The sequence below is a fragment of the Salvelinus namaycush genome, chromosome 3 (assembly GCF_016432855.1).
Source record: "Salvelinus namaycush isolate Seneca chromosome 3, SaNama_1.0, whole genome shotgun sequence".
Classification (NCBI taxonomy): domain Eukaryota; kingdom Metazoa; phylum Chordata; class Actinopteri; order Salmoniformes; family Salmonidae; genus Salvelinus; species Salvelinus namaycush.
This window is the reverse complement of record NC_052309.1, coordinates 81,342,904-81,361,610: the sequence shown is the minus strand read 5'-3', so window position 1 is coordinate 81,361,610 and position 18,707 is coordinate 81,342,904. Positions and strand designations below refer to the sequence as shown.

At 43.8% G+C, this 18,707-nt stretch overlaps 1 protein-coding gene across 3 annotated transcripts; it reads left to right on the top strand.

The window, feature by feature from the left end:
- Positions 1-4,467: 4,467 nt before the first annotated feature.
- LOC120040630 (LIM domain-containing protein 2-like) lies at positions 4,468-18,707 on the top strand. Of its 3 annotated transcripts, none has more exons than XM_038985722.1 (4): positions 4,468-4,637; positions 14,351-14,395; positions 14,735-14,871; positions 14,950-18,707. In XM_038985722.1, the coding sequence occupies exons 1-4, from the start codon at positions 4,635-4,637 to the stop codon at positions 15,107-15,109; spliced, it is 345 nt and encodes a 114-aa protein (XP_038841650.1). In that variant the 5' UTR covers positions 4,468-4,634; the 3' UTR covers positions 15,110-18,707. The 3 variants fall into 3 exon arrangements, with proteins under 3 accessions (XP_038841650.1, XP_038841659.1, XP_038841642.1); XM_038985714.1 differs by lacking the exon at positions 4,468-4,637 and adding an exon at positions 11,828-14,253; XM_038985731.1 differs by lacking the exon at positions 14,351-14,395 and having other exon boundaries at positions 4,469-4,637.

Sequence of the window (18,707 nt, the reverse complement as noted above, 5' to 3'; positions counted from 1 at the left end):
GCAATGTATCGAAGACGGAAAAAGGCTGTCCTTGAAATATTCTTGATATGTTCGTCAAAAGAGAGATCAGGGTCCAGAGTAACGCCGAGGTCCTTCAGTTTTTTTTTGAGGTGACTGTACAACCATCAAGATTAAGTGTCAGATCCAACAGAAGATCTTTGTTTCTTGGGACCGAGAACAAGCATCTCTGTTTTGTCCGAGTTTAAAAGTAAAACATTTGTCGCTGTCCACTTATGTCTTAAACATTGGCTTCCAGGGTGGGTAATTTTTGGGCTTCACCATGTTTCATTGAAATGTACGGCTGTGTCGTCCGCAAAGCAGTGAAAGTTAACATTGTTTCCAAATGACATCACCAAGAGGTAAAATAATAGTGGACATAAAACGGAACCTTGAGGAACACCGAAATGTACAGTTGATTTGTCAGAGGACAAACCATCCACAGAGACAAACATATCTTTCCGACATAAGATCTAAACCAGGCCAAAACTTGTCCGTGTAGACCAATTTGGGTTTCCAATCTCTCCAAAAGAATGTGGTGATCGATGGTATCAAAAGCAGTACTAAGGTCTAGGAGCACGAGGACAGATGCAGAGCCTTGGTCTGACGCCATTAAATGTAATTTACCACCTTCACGAGTGCAGTCTCAGTGCTATGATGGGGTCTAAAACCAGACTGAAGTGTTTCATATACATTATTTGTCTTCAGGAAGGCAGTGAGTTGCTGCGCAACAGCTTTTTCTCAAATTTTTGAGAGGAATGGGAGATTCGATAAGGCCAAAAGTTTTTTATATTTTCTGGGTCAAGGTTTGGCTTTTTCAAGAGAGGCTTTATTACGGCCACTTTTAATGAGTTTGGTACATATCTGGTGGATAGGGAGCTGTTTATTATATTCAACATAGGAGGGCAAAGGAAGCAGCTCTTTCAGTAGTTTAGTTGGAATAGGGTCCAGTATGCAGCTTGAAGGTTTAGAGGCCAAGACTATTTTCATCAATGTGTCAAGAGATATAGTATGAAAAACTTGAGTGTCTCTCTTGATCATAGGTCCTGGCAGTGTTGTGCAGACTCAGGACAACTGAGCTTTGGAGAAATACGCCGATTTAAAGAGGAGTCTAATGATCATGATCTTTTCGTCAAAGAAGTGTGCTCTTCATGGATGAATCCCGGTTTCAACTGTACCGGGCAGATGCTAGACAGTGTGTTTGGTGTTGTGTGGGTGAGCGGTTTGCTGACGTAAGCATGGTGAACGGAGTGCCTCATAGTGGTGGTGTGGTTATGGTATGGGCAGGCATAAACTACGGACAATCTATGGATTTCCAGTTATGTGAAATCCATAGATTAGGGCCTAATGTATTTATATTAACTGATATCCTTATATGAACTGTAACTCAGTACAATCTTTGAAATTGTTGCATGTTGTGTTTATATTTTTGTTTGGTGTATATCAAAAATGTACTTCATTTTTTTAATGAATATTACTAACCGATTAAACTAATTTTGGCCAAGGGATCCACGGAATAAATTTAGAGGGTGTAATACAATGTAATATTATTAATTTACAATATATGTTCTTAACCCTGGGCAACATGGGCCTGGGAGGCTCACAGGAATATTGGTATCCACAGTTCTCTGCCAATTATACATTTTTCAACTCAATACTTGTATTCCCCCACCCATTATTTTTTTTTACATGAATGCACTGTAAGTTTAGCTTTAAAACTGCTAAGTTTTCTCTTTTGCAGGATATTAGCTTTAAATCTGCAACAACAACATCTCTTTGCCACATGGCAATCTGTAGAATTTCAGAAATTTAGCATAAACTGCTAAATGTTCTCTCCGATGCCAAGAGATGGGCCTTTCAAATCTTCCTTCCATGGGCATGAGACGTGCGTTGTCTGGCCATTCACTGCCCGAAGTCATAGTAAAACTCCTTGTATGCTGTTGCCATCTCACTAGAGTTGTGTTCAGATTGTGGGGATCCCTGATGAATTTGCTAATTTAAGGGGTCCATGGCCCCAAAAAGTTTGCGAATCCCTGATTTAACTTATTGCCATGCATACTTTTGCACTTTACTCGTTTGCTAATCGAATAGCGTTGTAGCATCTAAACCCTTTTGTTCAAGTGGATTTAATTTAGTGCCCATGTCGATAAGCTTTGCAGAGCTACCCATGGCTTTACCTCCCACCCGTCCTTTTATTTTGCATTTAGAAAAGACAACCCCATCTTATGAACCTAAACATCACTCTTGTCCTTTCAGCTCTTTTGTTCAGCTCCGTGAGATTGAGAAGTTGGCCAAAGATATTCTGGTGGACTCATCCGTGTGGTGCAGGGAGACAGAGGTAAGAGCCGTGGCTCTTCTGATTGCAAATTCTACCAGATTATGTAGTGAGTCATTCACTGCACTGGATGGCTCCAGCAAAACCCTTGGTGACAGACTCCTCATTGAAGTAACTAAACACCCCACTGCTGTGCTTTCTGAATGTTAGCAGGATTCATAGTCAATGGTGCACTAATACCAATACTCAGTATTCAAATACAGGGTGAAAAACTAGCTGGATGGATGACAGGAAAAAGGTGGTGGACACGGGCTGCTTCTGCTTTTACTAAGTGACATTCATGTGTTTGTTTCCAAAGACCTTGTGTAAAGTACCAGTTTTTATTTTCATCGTACCAGTAACTCTTTCTTAATGCAGCCACACAACACCTCTGATCTGCAGCCTTACATACAATCTATCTGATACTCATCGAGCCAACATCAATGTGTTACGTGCAATACTATTGCAGGCATTGACATAGACCTGCAGGGTCTTCAGACTTGAGTCTCCTCAAAAATAGTTAGTTAGAGCGTACAGTGTGTCTGATACTGAAAGTAATGTGTGTACAGGCCACTGGGCTCTGGTATAAAACATTGTAAATGATCCCACACCACCACCAACAACCATAATGCAATCACAATAACCCCCCAATGGATGGTAGGTGTTTTCCAGTCTCAAGAGTAACAACCCCAACCCTTTTCTCTCAGTACAGAATAGCCTATACACCATCCCCCACTTAGACCCACACACCCTTCTACTTCTAGTGTGATGAAGGCCTCTCAACATCTGTTTTCAATAACTGGACTCTGGGTCACCCTTGACTCCACACAAAATGCACTTACATGGACCTAACAGTTAATGAAGACATCAGCAGCAAACGACACAGCCATTTCACACAACTCTTTAGTCTTTTTTTAAATTACCATACACAACCAATTGCTTTCATGGTATTTTAAGCGCTACTATTATCATGCTCAACTTTTGCATGCATGTCATATTTAAACACAGGTTTCCATCACAAAGCCAACTGTTGGCAAGACTGGGCATAACAGACTTGTGCTGTGAATGTTAGTTACGCTGAGCAGGAATTAAGGGTTGAGTGTGCTATTCTTCGAGCTATTACAAATTATTTGAATTCGGCAGGATTTCTCAGCCTCTTAAATGTGGAACTTGTTCTATGCTGGGCCACAGGCCAAAGAGTGGTTCATACCTACCTACCCAGGCATAAACCTCAACAGTCAATGGACTTTGGACAGAAATGTGCTGAGACTTGTTACATGTACAGTGCACTTTGGGTTCTTTGTCATCTGCAGCACACAAAACATTAGTGGCAGTGCAGTCAAACTGTGAGCCAGCAGCATACCACCCTGCATACCACTGTTGGCTTGCTTCTGAAGCTAAGCAGGGTTGGTCCTGGTCAGTCCCTGGATGGGAGACCAGATGCTGCTGGAAGTGGTGTTGGAGGGCCAGTAGGAGGCACTCTTTCCTCTGGTCTAAAAAATATCCCAATGCCCCAGGGCAGTGATTGGGGACACTGCCCTGTGTAGGGTGCCGTCTTTCGGATGGGACGTTAAACGGGTGTCCTGACTCTCTGAGGTCATTAAAGATCCCATGGCACTTATCGTAAGAGTAGGGGTGTTAACCCCGGTGTCCTGGCTAAATTCCCAATCTGGCCCTCAAACCATCATGGTCACCTAATAATCCCCAGTTTACAATTGGCTCATTCATCCCCCTCCTCTCCCCTGTAACTATTCCCCAGGTCGTTGCTGCAAATGAGAACGTGTTCTCAGTCAACTTACCTGGTAAAATAACGGTAAAATAAAATAAAATAAAAATGTGTAGATTAGTCAAAAGGTGTTTCCCCATGTACTGTATGTATTGATTTGTTAATATATTTTTTAAAGAGTCGAAAGGTGCTTTTTTTAACCCTGTCAGCAAAAGGGATGACAATTAGTTGTGATGTATGCATATTCATGTGTTAGTTTCTTTTTTATTTGAAACCTAGGACTGATTTACACTGTTAATCTTTTTTGAATCCCTTTTTCAAAAGAATTACCGTTTCAGTACAGGGAGGTGGGTTAAGAGAGCGGGGTGGGGTGAAGGAGAGAGACCCGGGGGGCGACTAGAACCAATAGCGTGCAACATCCTGCTAATATAAAGAACAAAAAAAAACGACTCTCGAAAAACAAGAGCAGGGGAGCCAAGCTGAGGTAACTCGCCGGGTCTGTAGGAAGAATCCTGACAGCAGAAATCGGGGAAACGAATGAGAAAGCAATCGATCACCAAATTGTCTTTGTATTTAAACGTTGACTAAAGTACACAGATGGTAAGTGCTTCTCGGCCATTTCTCGCGGTTCTTGTACAGAGATGGCTAGCTAGCGACAGCATACCCTCTCTCCCCCCTCCCTCTCCTTTTGTGATGAGGTGATGTCCACTCGATGCTAACTCGCTAGCTACCAAGGTTGCTAGCCACCCATTCCGTTTTTTGGTGGAATGACTCATGTTTACCCTGTTGTTCTGTTTTTAAATAGGGCAAAAACGTGCAATGTAACGTTATTTTATTGCACTGTTCCAACTTGCCATCTCTATTTTTTTTGTTGCACGCTAATTAATCAATCCGGCATTATGTACGGCATTGTGCAGCTACCCAGCATTGCACTCAAAATGAGTATCTCGAACGATCCATATTTACTGGTTACGTTAGCTTGCGAGCTAGCGCAATAGCGGAGCACTGTTCTCACTGGTTGAGGCTTTGTTTTATGTTATGCCTCAAGTGAAGCTTTAAACAGTCATATTGTCTGTCATGTTTTAGGTTAAAGTGCACTTGATTAACGTTAGTTTGATCATTCTGATGTAGAATCAGAAGGAAATGTGCACTGTCGATCGCCTTTGTTGGTTTTCTCAACAGATTGTGGCTGTGCATAGTATAAATGTTTTTATTTTGACAATTTATGAAGTTAACGCCTGCCAATCATATACATATACATCACTCAGTTTGGCTTCAGAAGCGCTCTCTGGCTGGCTGAAAATCTTAATGTCTACGTACTGTTATTACCTAATCATGCCAGCCATTAGTTGGTGCACAGAACCTGGCGTCTCTCCCCTGTTACATAAAGTGCTGTGGAAGGGATTCTGGTGTGGTGGGCGCAAGGCGGTTAAGAACTGGAAAGCAATGAGCCGACCGCATCTTTGCAAGCCAACGCTGTGTCATGGTGAACAGTATTAGCCTAGAAATGCATCAATTATATCATATCTTTATTTATTGTAACACCCCTGTGAATTATCTGGCTCCCTGCGAGCTCATGACAGTAGCAGCATGGCCCAGCAGTAGCAGAGTGGGTAAAGTACCTATTTCAAATGGTCTTCTCTTCCATTCCCGCATAATGTTCTCCGAGTTGAGACCTTGGAGAACACATTTACAGCGCTGTCTGCGGTCTTGCCAGACCAGCTCTATCAAATCAAGACGCCGATCTCCATAATTACTGCCTTGGCATATGATCATTTTCGTTTACCGCCACTTTGTGGGTACAGACTGGGGATCTGTAGATGTGTTGTCTGTAATTTTGGCCCAGTGTTTGCCGAGGATTGACACATGGTTTGAAGACAGATTTACGTCAATGCTGGCGGATTTGTGGGGCAAGCTTCTGTGGCGAGACGACGTTTGTTCTGAGTGATGGACTTCTGCGTCTACTTGTATTGACACCTAGGCTGCATTGAGAATTGCACCTGCAGTTTGCTTGAAACATTTCCATTGTACAGCCATATGCACCATTGCCCAATGACTTGTCAAAGGCACATACTGCCTCTGTCTGAGGGAAGGCTTTGGTCACAATGTAAAATGTGTTCATTACATTACTTGCAGGTCCAATTGAAGTAACCATATAGTGCACATGTTTCATTTACACAACTATGGGAAATGTTTACACTTTTTTTTTGAGGGAACAGTTCCAAATGCACTTCATTGAGCTTTCCTCCATAGCTGGCGGGTCCTCATGGTGTCAGTTTTTTTTTTTTACAGACGTCACAGAGACGGTCTGTTGGGATGGTGTAGCTGACAGTACCTAACTACAGTCATTGGACAAGGAGTGCAAAAAGAGAACGGTCAGGTGCTGTATGTTTTAGGTGCAGATCAATGGAGGGTGTGAGTGGGAGATGCATCAGCTGTTGTGTGCTAGATAGAAGAGGACTATGAATGAGTAAAGGTAGGGAGCCAAAGCTGCCCAGTTGGTTATGGCCATTTTAGCTAGCCTAATGGTACAGTTAAATTATTCATAGTTTTTGATACCTCAGTCTTTGAGTCAGGGTATCATTGAACAATAGCCTGACATAAGATGAACTAAGACATGGTCTAATGACAAATGCCATTCCCTTGTAGATTGCATTTTAACAATTCATGTTTTTTGAAACATTTAATTTGATTCAGTCATTATGTAGCGCACTTGGGTAGAAGTCGCAAATATAGTTAACTAGCAATGAACCATAGTCGGGAAATAAACATGTCCGAAATAGTCCAATCATTGTTTTTAATGCCCTGGAGGGATGTAAGACTTCATTCACACAGCATTATGGGATTTATCCCAGCTGGACAAACTGTGCACACTGCCCAGTAAAAAATGTAACATTTTCCACAGCAACCTCGCCTCACGTGAGAATGACAGCAGCAAAGTGTCTACATGTGCAGTATATACTGTGGGCAACCTGGTTTACTGAGGAATGCCTACTGCATCACACACACCCACTTTTCATATCTTGGGATGCGTAGGCTTAAAAGTTCATGCTTTTGCCTCCTGCCTCTGCTGTCACACCGCCTGACACACCTTCTGCCCCCTTTGCCTTTTATCTTACGCTGTAGTTGTAAAATCTCCCATGTTTTGTGAAATTCCAATGGAATGGTAGACTTCAGATTTGCATGTGTTTTGGTCAACGCGATGGGACCCGTCTTCCTGAATTCCTGTCCCTCCACAGGCTTTGGTTGCGCAACTTTCTCTTCTCTGTGGGATACGTCGTATCAGGTCTGAGGTTTGACGCTGAGGGCTGTTTTTTGAGTGACTTCATTAAATGCATGATCAGCGGCTTCTCGCTGGGTCACTACATGCTAAAGTCAATAGAGCGCAATATTGTTAAAGGCTGACCTCGAGCCAAAGGTTGTGGGTTTAAATCTCAGATTAAACATTTCTCGTTCACCTTTTTGAGACGGGATGTCCGTAAAATGTTTGGTTATGCCAGTGGGAATGTGTGAAAGCTGAGTAGATGTTATTCAGAGGTTTTCCTTAGACAATCTTGACCCCTGTTTTTCAGTCTCAGCTGTTACCTCCCTAGACAGGTTTCACATCCGTGATTATGGCATTGAGGCTCTCTGTTACTAGTCATATAAGGACAACCTCTCTCACCGCAGCCTCACAGGAAATGGCCTCCCCTGACGTGTGTAAGTGAAGAAAGACTTTTCAACTGACAGAGGTCGGAAAGAAACCTGCTAATTTAGTGGTTTTACAGCCTCGATACTGCTTCACTTATTTGTTAGCTGAGGCTTGTTCATTGGACATGGTGGCCTTGTTTCAGATCCACCTGTGACCAAAAAAGTCCACTGACTTTCCCTTCTCACCCCAGTACCATCCATCTCTAGCTACTTAGCTGTGAAATCGCCTTAACATACTGCACTATCAATTTAGGTGTTTACAATCTCACCATGTTTAACCTGCAGATCGATGTGCCTCAGAGTGGAGACTGACATTCACAACTGCAGATATAACAGTGCAAAAGTTGTCCATGCTTCGTCAATGGGCCACGCGTCCGATTCTGGGACAAGGAGTGCTCTCCTTCAAGGAGTGACTAGGAGTCTATTTGGCTCCAGTAAAAAAAAAAAAATGAATTGGCACGAATGGCTCAATGCAACTAGTCTGGGTAGTCATTTGAATAGATGTTCAGGAGTCTTATGGCTTGGGGGTAGAAGCTGTTTAGAAGCCTCTTGGGCCTAGACCTGGCGCTCCGGTACCGCTTGCTGTGCAGTAGCAGAGAGAACAGTCTATGACTAGGGTGGCTGGACTCTTTGACTATTTTTAGGGCCTTCCTCTCACACTGCCTTGTATAGAAGTGCCTTGCGGTCATAGGCCGAGCAGTTGCCATACCAGGCAGTGATGCAACCAGTCAGGATGCTCTCAATGGTGCAGCTGTAGAACCTTATGAGGATCTGAGGACCCGTGCCAAATCTTTTCAGTCTTCTGAGGGGGAATAGGTTTTGTCATGCCCTCTTCACGACTGTCTTGGTGTGCTTGGACCATGTTAGTTTGTTGGTGATGTGGACACCAAGGAACTTGAAGCTCTCGACCTGCTAAACTGCAGCCCCGTCGATGAGAACGGGGGGTGTGCTCGGCTCTCATTTTCCTGTAGTCCTCAATCATCTCCTTTGTCTTGATCACGTTGAGGGAGAGGTTGTTGTCCTGGCACCACAAGGCCATGTCTCTGACCTTCTCCCTATAGGCTGTCTCGTCGTTGTCAGTGATCAGGCCTACCATTGTTGTGCCTGGCCACGCAGTCATGAGTGAACAGGGAGTACAGGAGGGGACTGAGCACGCACCCCTGAGGGGCCCCTGTGTTGAGGATCAGCTTGGTGGATGTGTTGTTACCTACCCTTATTACCTGGGGGTGGCCCGTCAGGAAGTCCAGGATCCAGTTGCAAAGGGAGGTGTTTAGTCCCAGGGTCCTTAGCTTATTGATGAGCTTTGAGGGCACTACGGTATTGAACGCTGTGCTGTAGTCAATGAATAGCATTCTCACGTAGGTGTTCCTTTTGTCCAGTGTGGAGTGCATTAGAGGTTGGGCCGGTATGCAAATGGAGTGGGTCTAGGGTTTCTGGGATGATGGTGTTGATGTGAGCCATGTCCAGCCTTTCAAAGAACTTCATGGCTACAGACATGAGTGCTACGGGTCTGTAGTCATTTAGGAAAGTTGCCTTGGTGTTCTTGGGCACAGGCACTATGGTGGTCTGCTTAAAACATGTTGGTATTACACACGTGGACAGGGAGAGGTTGAAAATGTCAGTAAAGACACTTGCCAGTTGGTCAGCGCATGCTCGCAGTACACATCCTGGTAATCTGTCTGGCCATGCGGCCTTGTGAATGATGACCTGTCTAAAGGTCTTACTCACATCAGCTGCAGAGCGCATGATCAGTCTTCTGGAACAGCTGGTGCTCTCATGCATGTTTCAGTGCCATTTGCCTCGCAGCGAGCATAAAGTAGTTTAGCTCGTGTCACTGGGCAGCTCTCGACTGTGCTTCCCTTTGTAGTCTGTAATGGTTTGAAAGTCCTGCCAAATCTGACGAGCGTCAGAGCCGGTGTACTACGATTCAATCTTAGTCCTGTATTGACGCTTTGCCTGTTTGATGGTTTGTCGGCGGGCATAGCAGGATTTCATAAGCTTCCGGGGGTAGAGTCCCACTCCTTGAAAGTGGCAGCTTTAGCTCAGTGCGGATGTTGCCTGTAATCCATGGCTTCAGGTTGGGGTATGTACGTACGGTCACTGTGGGGACGACGTCATTGATGCACTTATTGATGAATCCAATGACTGATATAGTGTATTCCTCAATGCCATTGGAGGAATCCCGGAACATATTCCAGTCTGTGCTAGCAAAACTCCTGTAGCTTAGCATCTGCTTCATCTGACCACTTTTTACATTTTTATTGATCTAGTCACTGGTGCTTTCTGCTTTCTGCTTTCCCCCCCCCCCCCCTCTGGTTGCACATTTAACATGCTAAGACTGATTTAAGTTTCCCTGCATTAAAGTCCCCGGCTACTAGGAGCGCCGCCTCTGGGTGAGCTTTTTTCTTGTTTGCTTATGACGGAATACAGCTCATTCAATGCTGTCTTAGTGCCAGCCTCTGACTGTGGTGGTATATAAACAGCTGTGAAAAATACAGACAAACTCTCTAGGTAGATAGTGTGGTCTACAGCTTATCATGAGATACTCTACCTCAGGCAAGCAATAGCTCGAGACTTCCTTAGATATCGTGCACCAGCTGTTATTTACAAAAATACAAAGTACGCCGCCCCTTCTTACCAGACGCCGCTGTTCTATCCTGCCGGTACAGCGTATAACTAGCCAGTTGTATGTTGATGGTGTCGTCGTTCAGCCACTACTCCATGAAGTATAAGATGTTAGTTTTAATGTCCCGTTGGTAGTTTAATCTTCAGCGTAACTTGTCAATTTTATTCTCCAGAGATTGCACGTTTGCTAGCAGAATGGAAGGAAGTGGGGGTTTATTCGATCGCCTACAAATTCTCAGAAGGCAGTCTGCCCTTTGGCCACCTTCTCTGCCTCTTCATGCAAATCACGGGGATCTGGACCTGTTCCCGAGAAAGCAGTATATTGTTCGCGTCGGGCTTGTCAGAATCGTTAAAGGGAAAAAAAAGGATTCTGCCTGTCCATGCTGAGTAATCGTGGTCCTGATGTCCAGTTCTTTTCGGTCATAAGAGACTAGTGGGAACATTATGTACTAAATAAAAAAAGCAAGCAAACTAACAAAATAAACAATTGGTTGGGGGGATGTATAACGTCTACCATTTTTTTCATGGTGCCGTTCACCCATTCTGAATATAACATTCAGAATGGGTGGCCCTTTAATTAACAGGCTGGTGTAGTCGTAGTGCATTTATGTTTATTTTCCATCCCTCGGTCTCATCAAGGGGTGCAGGTCAGCGTTCTAAAAATAAGATGCGCAGAGAGACTAACTGAAATTAATGGCCACTGACTTCTTTCAACATCTAGGGCCAGTTTCACTACTATGTGTACGTTACCGTAAGAACACTGGGTGACCTCTCGCTCCGTGTGTGTGTGTCACACAGCCTGGGGTGAAAAGTTAGGAAAAGGAAAAGTTAAGGAAACTTACCAGCACCAAGTCCCTTAGCCTTTCTACTCTAGATGGAAACATTGATGTCCCATGACTGTTAATATTCCTGACTGTAGCTGTAACCTTTCTAAAAGGGGCAGATTTAGGCTAGTTATCTCTGTATAAACATACGCAAATATTGGACAGAGGTCTGGCTTATGCTTTCTAATGCTGACCGTTTCAAAGTTGTAAATGGAATTCATAGACGATGCTTACCCGTGCAAGCACGCACTTGATGCTCCCAACCCTTCCCTCAATACTTTTATTAGGGAAGAGCTAGCCCCAGTGTGGTTTCCCTGGGCCTGAACAGACATCCCCTGGTGAAGGCCTCTTTCTTCGAAGCAGGTTGCTGTCACCCACAGACCCCCTGCCATTGTTGGGGTGGTCTGAGCTCCAGGGGAACAGGCAATGGGATTTATCATTGTAATGAGATTAGGAGCTCCTCATCAGAGCGGGAGAGTCTCAACCTGATCTGACTGTGGGTGTAGCACAGCAGGGCCTAACTGCTGCATGGAAGAATCTCAAATGCAGTAAGTGTGGCCTACCTGAAACTCAAACAGAGATGTGGTGTGAATAAATGACAGGTAAGAGACTGAATTTTAAAGTTGCTAACGGTGGGAGCCTGATCTAGCAAAAGTTATTTTCTCTCTGGCTGGAGACTTTAGTAAGTGGTTCCAACTTCAAACTAATCTAAATGGGTACACCAAATTGTAATTGAATTACCATGTGTTAATCTAATGGGAAGCCTGCATCTAGCCTACTGTTTTTGAGCACATTTAGTTGTGTGCATGGTTGGCACACCACAATGTTCATATTGTCCCTCTGTCCTTCTCACCATTTAAGGAGAGGTTTGGTCTGTGCACACATCATTCCCTGTGGTAGTTATCTGCTGTAATCAGCCTGTGCTCTAAGCCCAGTGGGGGGGGCAGTTAGCTGTAGCAGGCTCCCCACAGGGACTCTTAAAGTATGTGTCATCACTACTTCCTGCCACAAAGTCAGTTTTTGGTCGGCTGTCAGTGGCGTGTCTTCATGTACAAATAAGGCAAAAGAAGACAGATGGCACCAGCCATGTAGAAGCCTTCCAGGACTGACTGCCTGCCTGCCATGGAATCTATTCTTGTTTTCATTATCTTTTAGTGGCTATGGCGATTCTGGGCTTCAGTTTTATCTTGTGCAGCCTGAATTGGTGATTAACTTTTCTGTAAGGTACTGTACGTTGCATGCTGTGCTAAAACAGGAAACCATTGCCTTTTTGAAGCAGTTTATCTTATGACATATGAGGCTCCTGTTGAGTGTTACTCATGGTTGCTCTCTTGTTGCAACAGGAAGTTAGTTTACCATGCAACCAACCAAGCAGTGCACCCTGTACCCTACCCAAATATGAGAATGAAGGAGACTTGGTGAGGAGGAAGATGGTCCGGATGGTGATTGCATCTACAGGAAGTTGCAGTCCATCAGACATTCCGTTCTCACAAACTAAGGCAACACCCCAGCTTCCTCAGTCATTCAGTTTAAAGATATCTGACATGATTTTCACATCAGGGTTCAGTAGTGAGTGGGCGACAGTTACGCCAATGCAAAAATTACTCATTTGATCATTTCAATTTAAGACTACCAATTGGATTCCCAAAGTCTCTGTTAACTGTATCTGTGCACATGCTAGGTGATGTGTAAGGGCTTTTGGGGAGCTCTTCTTTGACCCTAATGGCTGCCAGTTGTGAAGTGCAACATGATTGGATCAGTGGCTGATGGGTTTCACACTCAACCGCTTGTAACGGCTCAACATTATTTCAGTTAAATTGAGTTTTTCGGGCCGTTCCAACGCATTCTAATTGAGCAGACCAATGAGGAGCTGGATTTGTAGTGAACAACCCATTTCCCTGTGGATCAGTGCTCTGTGTCCTCTCCCCTTCAATGTGTGTGAATGTAGCCGAAATGTCCCTTTCTGCTGCACAGGCTTCATGAAAGGGCTGTGGCGAGAATGTGGTGGCGCACAGTTGTCTGTCAAATGAGGAGCCCCCCCTCTGACTACTACCACCAATCTCCTTACATAACAGTCAGGGTTTAGATGTCTGCAGTGGACTTTCCCAGAGAGCAGTCTGGCCTGCACACAAGCGGACACAGCCTTTTCAGTGCGTCTGCCTAAATGCGTGTGTCTGTGTGTCTGTCTGCTAATTGACCTGCTAGTCCAGCTTCAGGGCGTGGACGTCAATGTGGAGAAATTGCTGAAGCCTGTCGGTCACATAGTTTTGAAGTATAGTTCTTCACCAGGCGTGTTGGGAGCCAGGTGTGACCGCTTTGACCAATTGCTTGACCCATGTCTGTCCTGTGGACGTTCAGACTTTTGTGACCTAGTTTCAAACCAACTCTAAGCCACTCCACAATGATCTGCTAGGTCAACATCTGTTAGCAATATGGCAGACAATATGATACCTATCCTGCCCTCATGGGAGTCAGTGCCAACAGTAGGATCAAGGAGTTTGTGTATGTTGAAAGTAACTTGTTTGTGTACGGTATAATGCAGTTGTCATGGATAGGAATGAGTGTTCAGGGTCTCTCTGTAGAGTCAAGTTGAAGCAGGAAGTCCATGGATGTTGTCAGAGCATAGGGCTTTGGAGCCACGAGTAGAGACATGAGACAGGCCTCCATTACATAAGCCCTTTAGTTCTATAGACCTGAATGGTGCTCTCTGTAAAGGCCAAGCTCTCACACTGAACTGTTGTAAGGTTTGTGAACAAATGTTTTTTTATTGACTTGAAGTTGTACATCAGAATTCCAGCTTAGTGATTTAGTGTAACACTGGCATTGGTTGCTTTTTTAAACCGCTGTGCTGTGTGCAAGTCGAGAGCATCCTACGGATGTCCGTAACATCACGCTTGGGGTTAATATTTGAAATGGTTGTGCTACCCTGTGTGTTCAGTGTACCTACTCACATGTCCAGACAGAAGGTAGCTGACCTGCCCTCTGGGGAGTACAGTACACTGACAGATGGAGCTGCCGGGAGGGAGAGAGCGGGAGTGGGGAAACTACTGAGATGAAAGAAGGATATTATGGACACGGTATTGTCAATATAACAGGGGAAATCCTGAATGCTCACACTTCTGTTGTAATAACACTAAATAGGAAAGTACTGAGGTTTACTCATTTTTATTCCAGGACAACAGAAATGCCCCTGAAGATAAACCTGTCCAGCGCTCCAAAGTAAATATACCTCCATTATCACCCCCCCCCCCCCCCCCCCCCCTTGTCCCAGTTTCAACCCAGTAGGACATTATCTTTTAATCACTATCCTTCTCCATTACCTGTCTGTCTGGCCCAGTGTGTCTCACCCTACTGACCTTTACTCAGATGTCATTTAAACGTCATGCATAATGGGACCCCAGTTTATATACCAGTATATGTTTTCACATACACTCAACAGCAACTCCATTCGAGAGATTGGTTATAGACAACTGAGCAAGTTGAGATGATGCTGCATTTATCCATTGAAACACATGTTTGAAGCCATAGTAACGGTGTGGTTTTTGTTCATGTGCGTAGTCCTTCAGCTTCAAGACACCGAGGGAGGTGTGCTCGTCATGTGAGAAGACCGTCTACCCCATGGAGAGATTGGTGGCTAACAACCTGATATTCCACTCGGCCTGTTTCTGCTGCAAACACTGCAACACCAAACTCAGGTGAGACTCTCTCACTCACTCACTCCATATCAGACTGTGTTGTTGTTTTGTTTATATTCTGCCCCTCCCTCCCTGCAGCCTGGGCACATTTGCTGCCCTTTCGGGTGATTTCTACTGCAAGCCGCACTTCCAGCAGCTCTTCAAGAGCAAAGGCAACTATGATGAGGGCTTTGGCCGCAAGCAGCACAAGGAGCTTTGGACCTCCAAGGAGGGAGAGAACATAACAAAGACTGCGTAGCCACGCCTGTCTGTCCCAACCCTTCTCCCACGGGAAAGGCTATACGGACACTCCTGACCTGCAAACCCACTTTTATTTTCAGAATTGGTAACGGTCGGGGTTAGTTTTAGATTTTGGGTAGTTTTGCAGGTCAGCAGTATCCTGCTGGTATTTCCCATCTTATCCCCAAAGCTGCCTCTTCTCCACCTCCAACATGTCATAAAGAGCACCAACATGTCATGAGGGGTGCAGTCAACGCTCCTGTGCGCTCGCTCCACATCATGGAAGACAGACACACCCACTATGACTGGCCAGTCACGCCCCTGTTGCTCGACATTTTATTTAGTGGGGTGTTTATTACTTTCATTTGGTTTTAGTATCATTTTACATTTGCTCTTCTGAAATTGTTGATTGTGACCAAACTGCTTATTCACAAACCAGTGGTATGTTTTTGCTGTCTGTTTGAGGACTACATTATCATTGTTTTCTTGTTTATTTTTCGGATAAATTTGCACCCTTTTGACGCAACAGACGCAAGGACCGTATGCTCAGGTGAACATATGGTAAGAGAAGCTGGAGTTCACTCTAAGCTGTAGCGCATACTCAGGTCAACCATACTGAGCTAGGTTCATTAGCAACTTTGTATTTTATGACCTCTTTTTAGTTCCATATAGTCAATTAAATCTAACACCAATTTTAACGGCCGGGTCCTCTGCATTGCGGTAGCACCGGCGGAAGCCAATTTGTGAGTTTGTCAGGGTTCACTTATCTGAGAAACAAACACGGTACTGTGAAACTGTCACACATTCTCTCTCTCTCTGGGTACAGTTCGTTGAATTCTGTCTTACTGTTCAAATGTTTTTTTGCTCCTATGATCTGAATGGCTGCTAGGTTTCAGTTCTGCATGTTTGTCCTGTATGAGTCTTAGCTGTCATATCTTTAGTCTGTACTGCCCTCCTGTGTTCTGGATGACTTTTTACAACTAATCCGCTTCATTGACTCTTAATCTCACTTTACTGGTTTTAAAATGCACTCTTTGCTCTGTTATTTGCTCGGTTTGAATGTCATGCGATAAGTTGCTCTCACTCGTAGAGGCTTTTTTGTCTTTATTCTGAATGAGAAGTATCTCATAGGTGTTTGTACATAGCTTGTGCTTAGTGAACATATCGCACTATACTGTGCACATATGACCATGCATGTTGACCAGACAAGTCAATGTTAGATTGGCAGGGAATATAGCCTAATAGGAAACCACAACTGTCACGCTAATATCCCCTGCTGCTTCCTGTCCATGCAGAGCTGTCTGTTCATGTGCTAAGTTGGTGTGTAAAACTAAGCGGGACTTTTGGATCTTTCAAGACAACTGTGAACTCTGGTGGGGCAACAATGTCAATTCCTGATGTCTGTTATCTGCCAATTGGGAAAGTCAGCTCTTGAAAGAGGCCAGAGTTCCTGACGCAGAATTATGAGTTGGATGACCGTTTGGAGAGAAAAAATCCCATCCAGCTTTTTTTTTTTTTTGAGTTCCCTGTTGTCTTGAATGCTTGAAAGTCTGAGAATTCCGTGTTCTGAATGCGGCAGAAATTCACATATGACTGGGATGTCCTGAGAAGGCCAAAAGTGAAATCACATAATGTAAAAAAATATATATATTATCGTGCTTCTCCGGTGACATCAGATCTGCGAACATAAATATATTTTATTTTTTATTTTATAAATGCCACAGGGCTTTCTTGTCTCGACTGCATCATGTGATTCTGAGCAGAGGTGGTGGATTTGTGAAGATGGTTCACTTCAGGCTGTTTACCATTGGGGGAAAACGTCAGTTTCAGTCTGCTGAACAGGGTGGATCTCCCATCGACACCAATGTGATAGATAGCAGCTGCGTCTGGTCTACTTTATTGACTAATGTTACCAGAAAATGAGGGCGTGGGATGTCTCCCTGCTTCTTCATCTCTGATTTTGAGCACCAGGACCTAGTACTATATGAGGGGTAGGCGCTAACAGGGAATGTTGTTTGACCTGGGGCATGTTCAGGGGAATTCCTACGGAGTGCGTAAAGCCCAGGCCTACAGTGCCCTGAACCTCAGAGTAGCGCCTCCTGGTGGGAGAAGAGCGGTAGGAAATGCTTGAGTCAGTTCAGCAAATCCCAGTCAAGGCTTGAGATATTACATATCACACAATTGTCAATAAACACGTTTGCCCCCAGTAATTTCTTCTGTATGGCTTTTACTAATTTTTTTAAGATGTGGGAGTGGCCTCGGGATGAAACTGTTGTGCAACAGGTATTTTTAGGTTGGAATGTTCTAAAGCGACACCTGCTTTGGCCAACAAACTCAATAGACAAGATTTTATTTTCTTCATTCTTGCTTTGGAATGAGACTAAAGCCATTGAATTACATCATTTGGGAAGTATTCAATGCCACAACACTTGATTGACACAATGTATATTGTGATGGAAAGTTTACTGTGAATTATATACTGGGTAGTTCGAGCCCTGCATGCTGATTGGCTGAAAGCCGTGGTATATCAGACCGCATACCACGGGTATGACAAATCTATTTTTACTGATCTAATTACATTGGTAACCAGTTTATAATAGCAATAAGGCGCCTTGGGGGTTTGTGCTATGTTGGGCATATACCACACCTCGGGCTTCATTGCTTAATTAGAGCATGCTGTGCAGAATAGAAAATAAAATGTTACTTTTTGATAAGTAAAGCCTTAAAAATAAATGGCAAAAACCATGGCCCAACATTATTGCTTTTCAAAACAAATTTTATTTGTAATTTTTTTTGAGTGCACATACCTTTCTCCCTGTTCCAGCCTATCCCCTGTGAATGAAAATAATCCTTCTGCTTGTTTTCCACTTAGTCCTTGTGGTGGATATGAGTGGCTTAACTCAGCCAGAAGTTTACGTACCCGCTCATCCTCCACTCTCTTGAATGGTTTTCATTTTGTCATTACATTTCCTCAAGTTGTAAAGTTATCTATTTGTTTTTAAAATGTTGTAACGGTCCTCGAGATCACCCAGAATGCTTTGTAACCAAGAACATCATATCAAATAACACTGTGTCCGTATCGTCTGTTATGTGTGAGGAGTGTGCCAAGGTACAATGGCGTTATCCTGTGAATAAACATTCTTTGTATAGAGAAACAAACGGAAAGAAAGAAGGTACTTTTCCATACTGGTGCCAGGAGGTTCAGGTCTATGAGAGTTGTGTGACTGTGTGTGTTCTGCGAGTCATGTAGTTGTGTGCAAAATTGGATGTAGACTTAACATTTATTTTTCAATGCAGGTGTCACTGTTGTCAAAATGTAAATGTATGCATTTAAAAACAAAAACATTCTGTATAACTTGACCTGTGGATGGTGGCCTTACAAGCAAAAGGACGTTTTGGCTCTTACTCGTCTTTCACCTCTACTCTCTTCTTCTTTTGGATTATTACTCCAGTTAAATTGTGTTGTAGAAGAACATGATAATAATGTGATTTGTCCCAACCTACACATACACACAATCAAATGTATTTTGTTCAATCATTTTCTTTCAGTAGTTTATTTTAGTTTTTTTTTACATGCTTTTGGAAAAATAAATGAAGATGCTGGTGTTGATAAGTGA